The sequence below is a fragment of the Alligator sinensis genome, unplaced genomic scaffold (assembly GCF_000455745.1).
Source record: "Alligator sinensis unplaced genomic scaffold, ASM45574v1 scaffold880_2, whole genome shotgun sequence".
NCBI lineage: Eukaryota > Metazoa > Chordata > Crocodylia > Alligatoridae > Alligator > Alligator sinensis.
In genome coordinates, this window is record NW_005842934.1 from 298,236 (window position 1) to 316,275 (window position 18,040).

Here is an 18,040-nt window from a genome sequence, read left to right on the forward strand (position 1 = left end):
TAGCGATTGGCTTGCTAGCCGTATAAGAGGCTTGAGCAGTTTCCGCCCAAGTCGGAGATCTCTGAGAATCTCAGGAGGATCCTGAGAACCCCGATTCCGAGAATTCCGGGAGAAATCTGAGAGAATTCCGGCAAGGAGTCCACGATTACCTCATGGACTTCTACGTAAATCTCAGACCGAATGGTGGTTTGATCAGCCATCAAGAGTCTCTCCCCGTCACCGAACGATCCTGGACGTATCCCTACCCTGCGCGCTCGTTGAGAGTCACAGCTCGGACTCTCGTATCGGTTCAGAGAGCTCTCATCGTTCGAGTTTTCTTCTTTTCTTCCATCTACAACTGTAACCAAGCAAATTTTCCTGCCTACACCGCGACCATCTACGGTGTAAGTAAAACAATCTTTAATCAACCTCCACGTGTCAGTGCCTAATTCTAGTCCGCCGTGCTGACTTCCCCGGCTCACGTGCCCAGGCTGCTGGCCACAGCCCCTCGGCCCCGACAACCTGGAGGCAACCCAAGTCTGAAAGCTATGATTCTCTGGAGAAGGCAGGACTAGGGCACACAGGAGCTACGGTCTGTGCTCAGCTCTACTTCAGACTCCTGGCAAAACCATTGAGAGAGTTGTCTCATTTCTTTGGCTGTGTCTCCCCATCTATAAAGCAGAGGCAACACTTCCCAAGCTCACCGACTGTTTTACCAGCAAAGAGGTAGCTTAGTCTGACCTACTGCACAACAGAGCACCTGCTCAGGCAGGTGGTTGCTTAACCCTGAACCCTCCGATTAAGAGAACAGGCTCCACCACCTACACTATCTGGGCAACTCGTGCCCAGATGAGCACAACAAGTGTTCACAGAAAGTCCTCAAGGTAATGGAAAGAGTTAGGACCTGGAGGTGGCTAAGGAAAAGACTGGCCGAAATTGGTCCTGAGCAAGGGCCTCTTCATGGCTACATTTCCTGGAGACAGATTGTGTGAATCAGAAAACCAGTGTGGAAATTCAACCGGGCTCTGCCTAATGACTACACCAAATACAGGTCTCCACTAACTTACAGCGATTCTTAACAAGGGTGCCGCAGCACCCTGGAGTGCCTTAAGATCCTTTCAAGGGTACTGTGGGGTGCTGCACAATGTTAACATTGTTAGGTATGCAACCATAACTTCAAGAGAAACCCAGAGATTGCAAATAGAAATCCATAGCTGTGGTCTTTTGGAGTTCTTTTTCTGTAGTCACAAAAAGAGTGAAAACTAAGCTGGCATTTTTCAAGGGGCACCTTGAGTCTTAACAGGTTGAAATCCATTGATTTAAGGAACCTGGGGACTTGTCTTTTTGTCTCATGGCTTGGTGTTGCTTTGATTGGACTTATTAGAATTGTTTTGTTTTTTAAAATCAACAGCTAAAAGCTACCCAAGCGTGAGTAGGGTTTATAATACTTAATGTGCATATCATCTTTCCCCATTCACTTCTAACAGCTGGTAACCGCTGCATGGAGAGAAGAGGGGTTATTGGTCTCAGCCCCCTGTGGCATGCTGAAGCAAGTCGCTCAGGCAGGCTTACACATTGCTCTCTCCACAGTGGATGTCACTGCCTACTCACCTCAAAGGCTTTCCTGTCCAACTGGTGTCGCTTCTCTGTTTCCTGCAGCCTCGTGAACAGTCTCTTTGCTGTCTCCCGGATTTTCTCCACGTCTTCACCCACATAATCCTCCTCCTGAGGACATATGAACAGGGGAATTCCGTCATCACCTGGCCTCTGGCCAAGCAGACCCATCTCCTCTCTGCATGCATGGCGTCAGAACTCTTAACCTCAGTGCAACATAGCTCAAGGGTAAGAGGCTATCAGGGTAAGAGGGCAGGGTGGCACCTTAGATAGTAACTGGTTCAGAAAGCCTTTCACAGTATCTAATGGAGAAGGATGTTACCTACGGAAGCTCGAGCCCCTCTGACCCAGTCGGTGTCTAAGAAACTACCTATGTCCTACTTTCTGCCAGACTTAAGGCTAACAGCCAATCGCCTCTCTCCATCCACTTCAGACAGAATTGACCCCTTAAATTTTCCCTGTATCCACAAGGCTCTTGTGAAAAAACCTTGCAACACAATGCATGTGAAAATGCACTCAAGTTCTTACCAGGTACAAATAAGGTCAGCATAATATGCCTGCGCTTCAGAGAGCAAAGAGGGAATTATGCAGCAGATGTGGCTCAGCCTTGAATCTACTCCCCTGAGCTCAACAAATGAGAACACATTAACTGCTCTGAAGCCCCTCTCTGTTTCCATTACACACCTGGCCCACAGAGCTGGTATGCAAGCTCTCGGGGTGCCAGACTCCATTCTGTTTTTCCAGCGTGACCTATGAGAAAAAAAAAAACAAAAGCATCATGAGCCCTCCTTAAAAAACTGGGCTCACAACTTAGACAGAAGCCATGCAAGCTACTGATTGGTAGAGATCCCTGCAAGACTGTAATGATTAAAGAAGGTGGTAATTTTGATATTAGGGCACCCTTGAAATTAACTGGCAGTTCAGATGCAATCATCACTGGCTTCTGCAGATCTTCCTTCAGCATCTCCAGCAGCTTTTGTTCAGCCATGGAGACATCAATCCCAAGGGTGCACTTTGCCATGACTTCATGTCTGCCTTTGGCAAGTGAAGTGTCACAGCAATTTGATGCAAGGGAGATCCCCGTTACCTGGGCAGGCCGCAGGCTGCTCTTAGCTCCTTGTGGGTTCTCAGGTTTATTACTTATCTCTTCCCGCAGATTCTTCAAAGAAGTTCTAGCCTGCTAAATGCAAGTCCATTTAGCTTTGGCTTCAGAAACAGCACCAGCTGCTTTGTCATATAAATCAAACTTGGCACAGATGCCCAGAATGGGCTGGGAAGACATCACATGTGGCATGTGAGCTCGGACAAGGCGGGTCTTGTATCAGGTTGATTTTATGGCTAGTGGCTGGCCCGTCCTATTGCCAGCTAATGGCTTCCTCATCTTACCGAGTTGGTTTAAAGATGAAGCGCAGCTGTGGACAACTGAGTGATGCCCCCAAGGAGCCACTAATCTGTTATTAATCATCCTTGTCACTCACAGGCTACTCTTCACAGACATCAGGGGAGCAGCTACCACACACTGTCCCACGTGTCTGGGTCCCTTGGAAATGCGTGCACGCGCACACACACCCTTTGCACCTAAGATACCAAAATCCAAAGAAAAGGAACTGCAGCACTAGTGTTAAGGATCGCTGCTCTGGCAATACCAAAACCAAGTGGAGATATTAATACTTCATAATACAGAGCATTTTAAGCACCTTGCTCAAGAGCAGGCATTAAGTGGGAACAGGGGATGCTGCAACTATCACTTTGGACCACCCTCATCACTGATCCAGGGTCTTGATAATAAAGCATAACATGTGCCTGGACTATGTGGGTCACATTAGACCATAAGAACATCACATAAGAACTGCCATTGACTGGGTCAGTTATGGCTTTCATTGTTCCGGCAGCATGAGAACATTTCAGCTTAAGGTTAGACCAGGCCTAAGTTGGTATTGAAGAAAAAAAAACTTTGCCTTGAAGCTTGTCACTTGTATGGGTTTCAACCAGACAGGGAAGCGACTCACCCGCACAAAACTCACCAGGACAACTTACAAGCAAGCTGTAATATCGATGCCCCAGAAGCTTAAATACCATACGCAAAAGATGAAGGATCTTAGCAGCTTAGAGAGCAATCATCAGTGGTTCTAACATGCTAGGGATGGCTGAGGCCTTGGTACTTTTAAAAAATTAGCTTCCAAAAGCATTTAGACTATTCCAGTTACTTTACATCTGGGTTGCAGTTACAACAGTAAGAGGCAATACCAACAGTTCCCATTTTTTTCTTCAAGAAATCCCCATAGCAGAGTTATGGAGACAAGCAAGACAGCCCAGCAAGAACCCAGGCATTGATCTCAACCCTCCACTGCCTACAACCAGCTCTCTGCCTTCTAAATATCACACACCCCCATTGTGGCTGCAATGGGGAAAGGGAAGAGTTCACCCTTAAAGTGCCTCTTCCCTCCTCAAAGGTGGGGCAAGCCCCAAGAAGCTGCCACCTAAGGAGTAGCTCTGGATATGTGCCCAGGCATGGCACAGGAGAGCTCAGCCATTCAAATCCAGGCTGTGCAGCAGAGCAATTAGTCAGGGCAAGTTAATTTCCAGGAGCCTGATTTGAGCACAGCCCTGTCCAGGCAAGTCAGCACAACAGAGGGTACAGCTCTGGCGTCAGCTTGCCTGGGCACAGAGAAGGCGGCTTGGGCAGCCCACTCACACCTGAGCCATCAAGGCAGTCTGAGAAGCCCCTGCAACCATAGACCACTGTGCCCAGAACCTGGGGCAGGAGCAAAGTGGGGAAATATCTGAGCTGAAAGATTTCTTTACGCAGAAAGCAAGTGCCAGGAAAGAAGTTTCCAACACGGCTCCCGGACCCGAGGGCACAGACATGGAAGGAATTCAAGCAGTTAAGTTCCTATTGAACCCTCCTGCTCAGCCACAAGCCACAGATAGTTACCTCTTGGACGTAACGGACGTCCCTCTTCAGCTGGCTGATGCTTTCCTCTGGCTTTGCCTTCTCCTGACTCCTTCCTCTGAGGTAAACCTGAATCGGAGACAAACAGATGCACCTGTGAAATGGCTCCAAGAGCCCAGAATTGTTCCAGTCGGACACAATGAACAAAGCCCCAAGTCCTTCAAAACCCTCAAAGACTTGTCCTTTTCTTCCAATCCTGCCTTCGCCAGGTTGCTGCTGAGACCCATACACCCAAACGACAGCAATTCCAACCTGCTTTGAAAACCACTGCCTCTAGCCTGCTCTTTCCAGCAGAGCTGATCAGCAGTGGAGACTGCTGGGGTCTGCCTGTCATGCTCTGACCAGATGAAGAATGGTTGCATTCGAAAGTGTTCAGCTTTACACCACCCAGGCAACTGGTTCAATAACAGAGATCACCCCCCAACAAAACATCTTTGCCCCTCACACTTAGATTTTAAAGCATTTCTCTACGCTCTCCCAGCAAACCCTAAAAACACTTAGGTTTTTTGTTGTTGTTTCGGTTCTCAGAGCTCCTATTTGGGCCAGTTCATGCTAACTGAATCCAGTTCCTGCCTCTAAACATGGAAACACTACTCAGCAGCACTGCTGAAGTCAGGGGAAGGCAAGTAACTGGATCAAGGCGAGACAGCTTCACTTCAGACTAGACCGTTTCAGGGAAAGCTGCTGTGCAAATGTGGCAGCCAGCTCTCTCCCCACTTAAGGGTGCACATGATTATGGTGGCTGATTCCCTGCTTGTAGAGTCCAGCCCTAGGTTAAGTCTGCACTAAGCAGTGAGGTTAGCTTCATGCAAGTCCCCAAGGAAGTTCATTCCGACTGGCTGGGGAGCGCAGCCGTCTCTAACCTTGATGATCTCCTCGTGGCCGTCATTGGATTTGATGCATTCTGAAGCCAGGGAGTGACTGTTGGTTGACTTGTTGGCCACCATGGCAAAGGCCTTTCCAACTGGCTGCAAGGGATAACATAGCAAGAGACTTAAATCAGGGGTGTCAAACTTATCTAGCCTAGAGCCCTCTTCCCCCACCCCACACCCAATTCTGCACGTGCTCCAGGCGGTCTGGGACCCATGCTACATACAGTACCCATACCACACGTGGCATCCACCCCAGTCAGTCTGGAACCCAAGGCTATTATTCTGAGAATGCCAGCTGGGTGGGTGCTGCATCCAGTTAAGACCCTGGACCAGCCAGAGACACCATGTGCAGCATGATTCAGGGCCCATATGATGGGGCGCCACTGGCCAGATCCAGCCCACAGGCTGCATCTTTGACACCCTGGCTTAGACAGTGGCAACTGGCTCAAACAGCCTGCCCAGCTCCTAGCACAGAGCACCTCAGCCATCAACCTGCAGCCCTCCAACAAATGGAGGCTGTGTGAAGTGCAGTGCTGGAGATAAGTTTCCACAGAGCAATGTGAACTGCAGAGGTCCATAGACTGGGGTCTCTCCATTGTAACAAGTGGTACAGATCACTGAGATCCCTTGCCAAAACTCTTCTCCCCCTCCCTGGAGTTAATACAATGGGAACGATGCAGACAGGCAAGCCAAGGGAGAGGAGACGCAGGAGCACTTCCACTCCTCTGAAATCAGTCAAACATCCCATCATGTTTGATACAACTCCAATCAGGGCAAGCAACGAGTTGCCATTTATGCAGGCAGCAGGGTGTTTGCACCAAGGGATACGCACCTTCTGCTTAACTGGCTCCCGCCAGCTGCCCGACGGGTCATTCTGCAGAGTCAGCCGCAGTACCGTCACACTATCCTGAAACAAGAATGCCAAAGCTGGATGTTACAAAGGAGTTGGGCTGCCCCCTCCGCAGCCGCAGTCAGAGGAAACTCTCTCTCCTCTCCCAGTGCAATGCAGTTAATGCCAGCCTCAAATGCCAACCTACAAGGCAGATCTATCTGCACCCCTCAAACTCCTTCCAGTGATGGGAGGAACACAAGTAACAAGGGCAACTTCTGGTTTCATCTCCTTTGAGGAGATGCCATCTGGGTGGCACTGGTGGGCTGGAAAGATTACATCAGCCCCATCCTGAAAGGACATGTTCAGCATGTGTGCAACAGGGTTATTTGGGGGATGCTGTATACATGAGGCTGCTACCAAGTGTGACAGGTGACAAGCTCCTCCAGGGTGAAGCACCAAGGATGGTGGAATTGGTCCCTGCCTTTGAGACAACATAAGCACCCTGCATGGGCAGGGAAAGCCCCAGGCAGTCAAGGCTGTGCAAAGCCACTCTCCCCAAGAACAGTGCAGTGCCAGTGCTGGGGGTGTCAGACAGGGGAACAAGCCAGCACGGGGGCTCATCACCCCAGTCTGTGCTTGAGGGGCCCAGAGCAGCAGCTGGACAAATACAGGCTCCTCTACAGCTACAGATAAAGTCACGATGGGATCTAATGCACGATCCACACAATCACGATCTCCCAGCCACTGCCTGGAGAGTCCCCGAACCCCTGCGGCTGGGAAACCATGTTGCCTTACAATCTCTCAACCCCAGAAGTGCATCATGCTCCCCAGCAACTGGAAGACGGCAGCAGCTACGGTCTCCCAGCCACAGGACTACCTACAGGTGCAAATTCAAGCTGGAGGGAAGCCAGCTATAAAGCTATGTGTTTTCAAGCACTAGCTGTACAGCTGGCTGGACTTTAAGTTAATTTGCACATACAGGCAGTTTACATTTACTGCGCTAGTCACAAGGCAACTGTGCAATAGGTGTAATGTGTGGCAGGGGTCCCAGTTACACAGCTCAGTCAGCAGGAGCTCAGGTTCCTTGGTTCTGCGGCACCAGCGGTTTTTCCCCTAAGAGGCAAGAGTTTACACCCCCCAGACCAGAGCCCCCCCTGCTCCTCCAGCCGAAAGCCTGGCAACTTGGCACTGCCACGAGTAGACAGAGTTCCACACACTCTCCAGCAGCCATAGCTCTGCCATGCAAAGGAAAACATCCCACGTGTAATCCTTTTACAGGGGTTTGCCCTCCCCCCTGAACTTCATGTCAGTATTAGCATAAGGAGCAAATGGGCGGCTGGAACATGACAAGCGAGCTGCCAGGCACAGGTGGGCAGTTGCATCTCGGAGTGCAGGGCTGACAACAGCTGTCAGACCAACTCCGCACCAAGCTGCAAAGGTGTTTCTGTCAGCAAGAAACTCCCCTACGCCAGTGGTGCCCAACCTTTTTGCCCTGTGGGCTGGATGGACACAGGCCCGATCCAGCTGCTGAGCCAGATGTGGTGCATGGGGTGTGAGAGGCAGGGTCCAATATAGTCATGCTGAGGGTCAGGGAGCAGCTCAGCTCCAATCCAGCTGCAGAGGGAAAGCTCCAACCCAGCTGCAGAGGAAAAGAGTGGAAGCCAGCCACAATGAGAAACAGGGAAAGGGGCAAAGGAGGGGGCATAGACTGGCCCTAAGCTGGCCATACAGGGGTGGAAGCGGGCATTGTCTGGCCCCAAGCAAGCCACAGTGGTACAGGAAGAGGCTGTAGACCAGCCCCAATCCAGCCATGAGGGACGAGGGAGTAGCCTGGCCCTGGCCATGCAGGGAGAAGGAGAGGGGGCATGGCTGGGCTGCAATCCAGCTATATAGGGTTTGGGAATCTTGCAGTAGGGGAGGGGTGGCAGTATTTGCCACTGCTCCCCCCTGCAAATTTCCCAACCTGTGGGGAGCCCCATGGGCTGGATTTGACCCACAGGCTGGAGTTGAGCAGCCCTGCCCTACGCCATAGGCTTACAGCAATATCTCCACACGCCATCTGAGCAAAGGCTTCAGAAAAAAACAGCACACCAGGAAGTAGATTCCAAAAGAACACCTATATTTACTGTCAAAATAGTCAGGGTATATTCCTCTCCTGCCAATTCCAACACCACAGGACACAAGAAACCCTCCTGCAGGCAACCTGTATTCTTGGCCCAAAGCCATTATTTACCAGCATTTCCTTCTATTGAAGTGATTCTCCGATGCAGTCCTGCTCTCGCCACTCCACTCACACGCTCGGATTGCTTCACCCCCATGCCCTATTTCTCTGGCTATTTACATAAAGGGCAATTAAATTATTCTGAGAAACTAATTATATAACAGGAGAGAAGTGTGGCAGCAGTTAAATCCCAAATCAGAAGTCGCTTGCTGAACAGGCTAAGTTTTAGCATCACTTAAGGTCAAGTAATTTCATGAAAATGTATCCTCAGTTTTAGCACATACTTCACCAGAGCTTCTTCATGCAAAAGACCTGTTGGCAGCTAACGAGCTGGGGGTCTTTCAAAGCAGCTAGACCAGGGGTACTCAACCTGCAGCCCACAAGCCAGATCTGGCCTCCAGCACTCTGTCACCTGGCCCAATACCAACGCTGAAAGCCACCCTCACCCTATTTTCATGTCACAAAGACCGGAGCCTTTCTGAACAGTGGGCAGTGAATGGTGGTGCTCAAATGGTTTAGGAGATCTGATCTTTAGGTTCTGAAGTTCCTTGCAACTGGCTCCCACAGGGAACCAAACTTCAAAGATCGCTGCTCCATCCACTTCCAGTGGGCACGTGCAGGGACAGATCTAGGGTTGGGGCAGTGGTGTAGTTGCACCCGCTTGAGTCTTGCTCCACCTAAATTTTAAAACCAACTGCCTGGAAGGGGCGGCAGCATTTCTAGGCAGGCAGTCAATTGATTTTGTGGCTCATGATCCTGCTATTCTCTCCACTCTGCAGGTGTTAAAGACTCTCTTTCCTTTACTGGCCTTTCTGCTCTATTATGCAAACTTTCCCTGCATCACTGCTGTTTGTTCATCATTCCTGGTAATGCCTCTCCTCTACTTCACAGCCTTGCAAACTATTCTTAGCTCTAGCTAAACACCTTAACTCAGGTGTGGTTATATTAACTCAGGTGTAGAAATGACTGGCTTTTTGAATAACTGAATTGAATAATACAGCACTAGCCCCGTAGCATATTAGTAAAGCTTTTAGTTTCTCTTTAACTGGAGAAAAATGTGTTGTGTCTATGTGATGATGCATCACACCATCTGTACCCCCTTTTCAAAGCCCTAGATCCACCCACGGACACCTCTTGCCTCAAGAAAAGACCTGAAGATGCTAAAAGTTCAGTGAGATCATTGCCATCAGCATTAAGCCCCAAGGAGAAATTTGACAGCAGCAACTCTAGACCAGAGAGAGGAAAACTTGGTGTGGTAGTTCTTGGGAGGCAGATGGGAATCAATCATGAAAAAGGACAAGAGCAAGCAGAGGCAGAGGTACAGATTCAGTGAACTTTTCAATACACAGAGGTTAGGAGAAAACTGGTGTGTTGGCACTGATGTAAGAGGGAATGTGTCTGCTTTGGACCAGCAGTGGGTGAGGGAGAAATGAAAAAGTCCATTCCTCTGGGGGAAAAAGTGCCAAGGCCAACCCACAATGTGTGCTTCTAAGCAGGGAGAACACGCACCGTGTTGAACATGCCGCTGGAGCAGGGCTGGGCAGTGAGTCACCCTGCCACAGGTCTGCATGTACACTGCAAAAACCTGCCCAACAAAGGAGATGGTTTGAAATGTCGTGAGCAAACACCTTGGAATCTAGATCCCAGCCTGAAGAAAGTCATCTGAAAAAAAAAAATCAAACCAGCAACCTGAAAAAAAGGCCCTGTCCAGCTGTTTGCACCTGCAGATGGTAGGAGCTGACTCACATTTCGGTTGCTTTTTCCAGGTTCGGCTTACTTCCTTATTCTGACAACACCCTGCAATAAGTAATTAGCCAGCTCCTTTTCTGCTGAGATTAACTTTCTGGAAGAATGAAACGTACAAAAAGAAGTATGAACACAATCCCAAAGTGGCTGCCTGGCTAAACACATGCAGGTAGCTGCTCACTTCACAAAAGGACCTAAGAACCCCAGGAGATTTGAAGGGGACAGTACCAGGACAAGCCCAACCTTACACCTTCCCCAAGAGCTCCAGCTGGCATATGGTTGACTCTGGAAACTCCAGAAAGGTTATATCAGGGACAAATCCTCTCTAACATGGGTTTAACCTTTGGGAGCTTGCTGAAGCCAGCTCTGGTTTTCTTCCCGGGATCTTTCCAAACAACCTTAAGCACTGCCAATTTATACACAAAAAAAAAAAAAAAAATTTGATTCTCAACCCTAGGCAGAACATGTTCTGCACACCCAGGTTGGCAAGCACACCCAGGTTGGCAAGAAGAGCTGTGTGCTTCCAAGGAAAAAGCCTCGTTTCAAACAAACATCACGTGGCAACATCTCAGGCAAGATCATATGAGCCTCTGGGCAGCAGAGAGCCAGTGGTTATTTCACCCTATTAAAAGCTCTTTAGCATCAAGAGCTAAATATTTTTTGGAAGAAGTTTTTCAACTATTTGAGTTGGTCTGATAAAAGATATCAGATTTACCCAAAGATCCTTGTTTGCCTTTAGCACCAACACACATGCATGGGCAGATCTAGGATTTTGAGAAGGGGGGGTGCAGATGGTGAGATGCATCCATCACCACTTATCAAACAACATATTTTTCTCTAGTTAAAAATAAGCTAGAAGCGTTACTAAAACACCAGGGACCTAAGGCTGGATTATGTGGTTAGACTGAAGCCAAGCAAATGTAACTTCATTAGAATGAATTCAAAACGATATGCAAAGTTGTGAAATAGGAGCTACCCAACCAGAAGCAGAGAACAGACAGCAGAATGGCAGAACAAAGGTTGGCTTGATAGGTGGAACATCAAGACTTTTTAGGAGAGAGGGTCGTTTAACACCTGTGGAATGAAGTGTTTGGAAGGAATCAGGTAGATTATAATGAGCCATGACATTCAAATGAATCCCTCAGCACTGCCAAGCAGTTGGTTTTAAACAATGGGTGAACCAAGAATCAAGGAGGGGTGCAAGTGCAGCAGTACACCCCCACCCCAAATCCATCCTGGCACACATGCATAGAGAATTCACAACCATTGACTGACAAGCAGCGGCTGGGCAATTTGGGTCAATTCTTACTTGCATTCTGGTAAGAGACTGTCGCCATTTAGAGAAGCTTTGGGTTTTAAATAATGAGCAGATATCTCGACCACAAGGTTTATTCATGGTTGGCAGCAGCAATACAGCTGTGGGGACCAAGTAAGAGATGCGAGGTTATGAAAATTGCTCAGGACACAAGATTTAAGTTGTTCAAAGGAGCCTACTTCCTGCACAACTGAAGCTAAGTCACTTCAGAAAGGGAAATAGGGACAGGTTTCCCATGCACTGGATCTGCTCATTTCAGATCTTGTTTTGGGAGCACACGTCTCTTGCCCTAGTATCAAAGCAAGCAGGAGGACAAGTGGATCCGATCAGGAGGAGAGCTTCTGAGCACAGATCTCTCCCCTGCAAACCTGTCTAGAGGCAAGGGAAAAAAAACTTGGGAAGAAAACGAGGCTCTGAAGACTTCAAGGCATGGAGTAAAGACAGAAAACTGTTTACCTCATTGCACTGAGTCATAAATCCTTGACAGCAACACTGCCTCAACTTTTTAACCTGTCACATCACTTCATCTCAGTCCCTTTACAAAATAGGAACAGGACTTGACCATGAGGGATACTGCAAAGAGCAATTAAATTACCAGTGTTTCAGGGGCGTAGGTTGTAGCCACGCTGATTTAAGGACATAGGCAGACAAGGTTCTTTGGGTAAATCCGATAAATAAAATCCAGGATTTACCCAAAGAACCTTGTCTGCCATTCGTTTATCAAGTGTTCTGAAGATGCAAACGATTGCAGAAGCACTTGTTACGGCAATAAACACATTGGACATGCATGCACAAGGCACCGATTGTTGTTCCTTATATGGTCAGAAAGGCTGCCGGGGAATTAGGATTCTCTGTAGGAGATTTGAAAGATGAGTCACATTCGATGGGCTTCTTGCGAACAAAGAGATCAGCAGGAGATGCTGGCACGAGAGTGAGAAATTCAACACAGACAAGATTAATTTGGCAGAAGAACTGAACAGACAAAATCCAGATCTTCGCGTTTCCACCCTGGACTCCACCCTATGGAATTAAAAAACAGATTTCACTCCTGCTTAATACCTCATGGAGAGAGAAAGTTGGATCAGGTGGCTGACACAGGATGGCTGCCGGCATGTTGTGACAACGCACTCCCTCCTCCCTAAAGACATAGGGGTCTGAGGTAAGCCAGGTCTGAATTCCTGGGCATTTTGGCCTCTGCTTTATTACTAAACTCAAGAAGAATCCAAGCCAAAAAAAACCAGCCACTGGCCTGCTTACAAAAAATGGGTCCGGCTGAATGCAATTCAGGGGAAGGGAACAATAAGAAAAAAAAAAAAAAAACCACAGGCTGCACTGTAATCGAGCCCCTAGCAACCCTAACCTATTGACTACCAGCAGCAGCTGACAAATCAAATTACTCTGCTCTCATTATTGAAATCCCATAGTAATTAAAATCCTGACTACAGGCAAATTAAGAACAGTAACAAGAAGTGTGGAATTCTTCTGGCACAACCGGTACATTGTTATTTGCGCTCGCATACTAGAGAGACTGCATGTCGCACATTTGAATTTTCCACAAAGGCAATAATCATTGCAAGACGTGCATCATCAAGAAGTGTTTTAAATCCACGTACAGCTGAAGATGAAGCGTTCGCCACTTCTGGTCACGTTAGTCTCTAGGAAGGTCCTTTTGCAGCCACCTACCAGGGCTCTTATAGTTCGTTCCCACCAGCAGCAAGTGTTGCAGACAAGATGTACCTATGGCTTTGATTCCCATAAAAAAAAAAAAAAAATCAATCTACACGCCATGCGGACAGTGATTGATAGCTTAAATCCGCACGGAAGATGTGGGGCTTTGAGAGTAACTAAAACACATGCAGAAGGTTATGGATGGATGAGAGCAAAGCACAAGATCGCAGTTTGACGGGAGCCCGACAGAGTTTGACATCTTCGCAAGTCAAAGCAAGCAGGACGCGGCAGGAAGAGCTCAGTGCAGAGCCGTGAGCCATGTTTGCCACATGTCAAGCGGTGATCATCCAGTTCATAGTCCATGATGATGGCAGCTCTCTAAAGCCAAACAAAGCAGCAGCAGCAAGCGGCGCAGGGTGGTGGATAGCGGGGTCTTCATCACCCATCTTTGGGGGAGCTGCTCTGTCCCCGAACCTTACCTCCCGTTTGTGAAACTGAGTCAGGGGCCCCGTCCCACTCCCCTGCCAGGGAGATCACACGCACCTCAGAGCCCGGGTCATGCTAGAGTCGGCCCAATGCTGGCACTGCCCCGACCCCCACCCCCCAGCACCAGGCTGGTGAGCAGATACACCAGGGCAGGGCATGGCACATAGGTGCCTCAGCGGGGAAGGAGCAAGGGGGGCTTGACCCCCGCCGCAGTGCCTCACAGGGGGGCTCCTCACAGCCCCCCCAAAGCAGGGGCAGGCACCTCAGGGCAAGGGGGGGGGCAAACACACACTGGGGTGCCAGAAGTTAGAAACCAGTAATTTTAAACGGTGCGGGGGCTGGAGCCATTGGGACCTCAACCCAGCGACCCCAACAGCCTCCCCCTCCCGGCCTCAGACCCCACCCCACGCGTGGGCCCGCTCACCGGGCTTTCCACGTCCGGCTGCACCTCCACCAGCGTGCACCAGCCCCGGCGCCCGTTCATAACTGCAAGTCGCTCCGCGTCCAGTCCCAGCCCAACTGAGCGGGAAGCACGCCGCCCCGCCCACTATATATGGCCGCGCCCCTGCGCCGCGCCCTCAAGCCACGCCCCCGCCGCTGGGATCCGGGCAGCCCCGCCCAACCGCGGGCAGGTGAGGCGCCCCGCCCCCCGGGCGGCCGTTAGGGGCGGAGCCTCGTATGCAAATGAGTGGGTCCTTTGGTGCTGTCGCCTCACGTCCGCCCCCCCGGGCATTTTCTGTAGTTGTGATACGTGTCTAATGCAAACATAAAGTAAAAACCCCTCGGGCTCTGCACGCCCCCAGCCAGGAGAGAGGGGCGCGCCCCCTCCTCAGGCAGCCCCAGGTGCCATTAACCTCCTTGGCAACGGGGCCAGGCTGGTGGCTCCTGTTCAGCTTCTTGCACCGCGGCGCCCTCCATCCCATGCCCACCAGGGCGAATGACCCTGTGCTCCACTGTGGTCCCGTGTGCCATCGCACCCGGCTGGTGGCTCCTTCGTGGAGCCGCTGTGTGTATCTATCCCCGAGGCGCGTGCCAGGCTGCAGCCCCTGCCTGCTGCCCCCAGAGCCGCCTTTGCCCTTTGCTCCCAGCCCTGTTTTTGTTCCAGTTGGGCCAAGAAATCAGCGGATGTCCCCCTGCAAACGAGCGGGGGCAAACCCCTCCCAGGGGGCACGTGCCTCAAACGGGCCGTGGCGCACAGCAGTTCATGCTTAATGCTCCTCTAAAGCAGCTGGGGCTCGCGCCCATGATCCTCTGTGAGCCAAAGCGGCCTCGCCGTGGTAGAGATCAGGCGCCGAAAGAGACAGGAGCCCGGGTCTGACCTGGGTTTCCAGCCTCCAGCATCTAAGGTTGGGAAGCTGTGGTGCCCTCGCCCCTGCGCTGGATGATGAGGTCGAACGGTTATAAACTACTGCGAGACCGTTTCAGGCTGGACATAAGGAAGAGTTTCTTTACTGTCCGAGCCCCCAAGGTCTGGAACAGCCTGCCACCGGAGGTGGTTCAAGCGCCTACATTGAACACCTTCAAGATGAAACTGGATGCTTATCTTGCTGGGATCCTATGACCCCAGCTGACTTCCTGCCCTTTGGGCGGGGGGCTGGACTCGATGATCTTCCGAGGTCCCTTCCAGCCCTAATGTCTGTGAAATCTGTAAAATAGCGACCGCTGCCCCTTTCCTCCAAGAACAGGTCCGGTCCCTTGGCGAATCTGGCTGAACCGGCAGCTTCCCCCGCACCCCATGGATACAATTATAGGGACGGCACGATGCTGGGAGGGAGCTCCAGGGGTCACCCCTGAGTCCCACGCCCTGCCCCAGGCAGGATCACCCCCCGTGCAAGCCATCCCAGACACATCCACCATCTCAACTCATTGCAACCCTGACCTGACAGACATCACACTGAAGCTGCCACAGGGAAACGTGGACTGCGGCAGCTGTAAAAAGTTAATATAGACTCAAGATACCCCAGACAGAGGCCATGCCCCTGCTACAAAGGAAGGCAACTCCTCTCCCTTCCGTATCAATCTGACCAGGGGCGAAATTCCTTCCTGACCCCAAATCTGGGGATCGGTCTGACCTGCGCAGAGGGGCAAGACCTCTAGCCAGGACCCCTGGCTTCAGGTCCCAGCCAGAAGCACGCACAGCCCCTGAGCAGGAACGCCCTCGCTCTGCAGTCACTCGCACGGAGGCGATACCTGCATCACGTGGCTGTCGGTTGTCTTCTAGTCCCTTCCCCAGAGCCGGAGTTACCGAGGGGAAAAAAAAAAGAGTAAAGGTTGTGTTATCCCTCTGCTATGTAGCAGGCTGTACGCGCTGCGGCCGTCTTCTGGCATTTCTTCGCTGGGACCTGTTTATCCCTCACGCCCTTGTGGAGATTGCAGCATGCTGTTGCAATGGTGCTGGTTTTAGGTGTGCGGCTCCCCTGCCTTCTCCTTCGGCACACACCCATCTCCTAGCTGCTCCGGGAACGCGGCCTTTTCCTAATCTCCTGGAGCTCTGCTTACGTGCCAGCGGAGAAGGCGGCGGGCCAGCCACAAAACCTCGCAGCCCTTCGAGACCGGGCTGTGTTACCCTCCCGCTTTGCAGAGGAAAAAACTGCAGATCATTATGATGGATTAAAACCCCTCCAAATTGCCCAGGAGAATCCAGAACAGAATGAAAAAGCAAAGCATCTCTTCTCTCTTACGCTTGCTAGTCATCCAGGCAGCAAAAGGACCCAGGTGTCCTGTTTCCTAGTCTCCCACACCCAAAATATGAACCCAGGAGTCCTGATACTCCTCTGCTCCAACCACTACATTGTACTGCCAACACGAGTGAGCAACAGGTCCCAGAAGCCCCCACCTCGTTTAAGCCGAGCCCCTTCCCAATTCACCAGGGAGGCACCAAAACAGCCTGGAGCTCAATTTCTCCCCCCAGCACCGGGTTTGCAGAGGCAAAAGGTGAGTTTGTTGTCACAGAGAATCCATCTCGTTAGCTGTGTTTGATCTGCTGCCAGCTTCCCCGCTCAGGCCCTGCGCGGCAGAGCCGGCCCGGGCGTTGGAAGGGGATCAAGGGCTCAGGGATCGTGGGGGGTGCGGCTGGGAGCCTCGCACTGGAGCGGCTCTCTCTCAAAGCAGAGGAAGGGAAGGAGGGTGGGGTGTTCTCCGTGCCTGCTCCCCGCTGCCCGTGCCAACGAAACCAGAGGGAAAACACAGACCACGGCTCAGTACACGTGAGGGCTCATGGAGCAGCCCATGCGCTGGGCCTGGGGTTTGCTCTGAGGATAGGGCGATAACCGGACCCCACCAGGGCCTTCTGAGACTGGTCCCATCCCTCAGTCTGGACACGAGACAGACGTGGCCCCTGTCACCGCCGTGTCAGAGCCTCTCACCGCCCCCTTGGCAATGGGCCTGTCGGCCCTAGCAGCCCCTGCCTTCCTCCCTTGTGACGGAGGGGGCTCAGAGGGGCACCTGGACCCGCATCCCCGACAGGGCTGGGCTTCTGTTGGTCCCTGCCTGGCCACATCTAGCCAGTGCAGATGGCTATTGTACAAGGCCCAGCAGACGCAGTCCACGCCAGCCTCCGGACTGGGAGAACGGGTCCCGCTCCCCTCCACAGCCAGTGCAGAGGGGATGTCCTCTCAGAGGGGATGTCCCAGTCCTCATCCTCCTTCCCCCCAGCAAAGCAGCCAGCTTTCTCAGGACCAAGAAGCCACCATCTCCCCCTGCAAGAGAGTGAGGACACAGCCCCTGGACCGGAGCAGCAGGTCTGATCCCCTCGCCAAGCTGCTGCTGCTTCCTCGTCGCACCTCCTGGGATCAATGCCACGGCAGTGCTCACCTGGCGCAGGACCCGCTCCTCTTCCTCCCAGGAGTAGAAACCCGGGGCTTCTGTCCCCACTTCAATGGCAGAAGGCAGCAGCGGTGGGGTCAGTGACCTCCCGCAGGCCATCTCCTCTCCTGTCCAGAAGCATCTGTAGCAAAGCCAACGAGTCATTAGCTTGCCCTGCCGATGGGTGGGTCGCTTCCCCTTCTCCTCCCTCCTCGCTGCTAATTACTACATTCCAGGAGGTTGAGATCAGGCCTCCCCGGGTGAGCTGAGAAGGCTGGGAGCAGATTCAAGGTAAACGTTGTGCCTCAGTGGCACTGGGGAAGCCTTTGGGGCACGGTGGCATGGTGAGATGGCAGCTGGGATGAGAGCCAGCCTGACATCCTTGAACTGACTCCGTCTCCAAGAACCAGGTTGATGGCTCCAAGGACGTATCTCTCAGTTCCTCCTATTCCCCAAGGGGTTGTTGCCTCTGGAACAGCTCCACCAGTGCCTCGAGGGTGGAGCTGATCCCCTGCAGTGTCTCGCCCACAGGTTCGGCCTGGCAAGGTTT

At 51.6% G+C, this 18,040-nt stretch overlaps 1 protein-coding gene across 3 annotated transcripts in view; it reads right to left on the minus strand.

The window, feature by feature from the left end:
- TUFT1 (tuftelin 1) overlaps positions 1–17,631 on the minus strand; it is a 27,188-nt gene extending 9,557 nt beyond the window's left edge. The window contains exons 1-6 of one of the 3 annotated variants that reach the window (XM_006036238.3): positions 17,500–17,631; positions 6,251–6,325; positions 5,410–5,514; positions 4,529–4,615; positions 2,278–2,343; positions 1,591–1,704 (exon numbers count right to left, since the gene is read on the minus strand). In XM_006036238.3, coding sequence (XP_006036300.1) covers positions 1,591–1,704; positions 2,278–2,343; positions 4,529–4,615; positions 5,410–5,514; positions 6,251–6,325; positions 17,500–17,610 — 558 coding nt within the window. In that variant the 5' untranslated portion in view covers positions 17,611–17,631. Of the gene's footprint in view, positions 1–1,590; positions 1,705–2,277; positions 2,344–4,528; positions 4,616–5,409; positions 5,515–6,250; positions 6,326–9,980; positions 10,008–14,110; positions 14,250–17,499 lie in introns of those variants that run through there. The other 2 variants (XM_006036239.2, XM_025192505.1) reach the window with 2 other exon arrangements.
- Between the last annotated feature and the right edge of the window lie 409 nt (positions 17,632–18,040).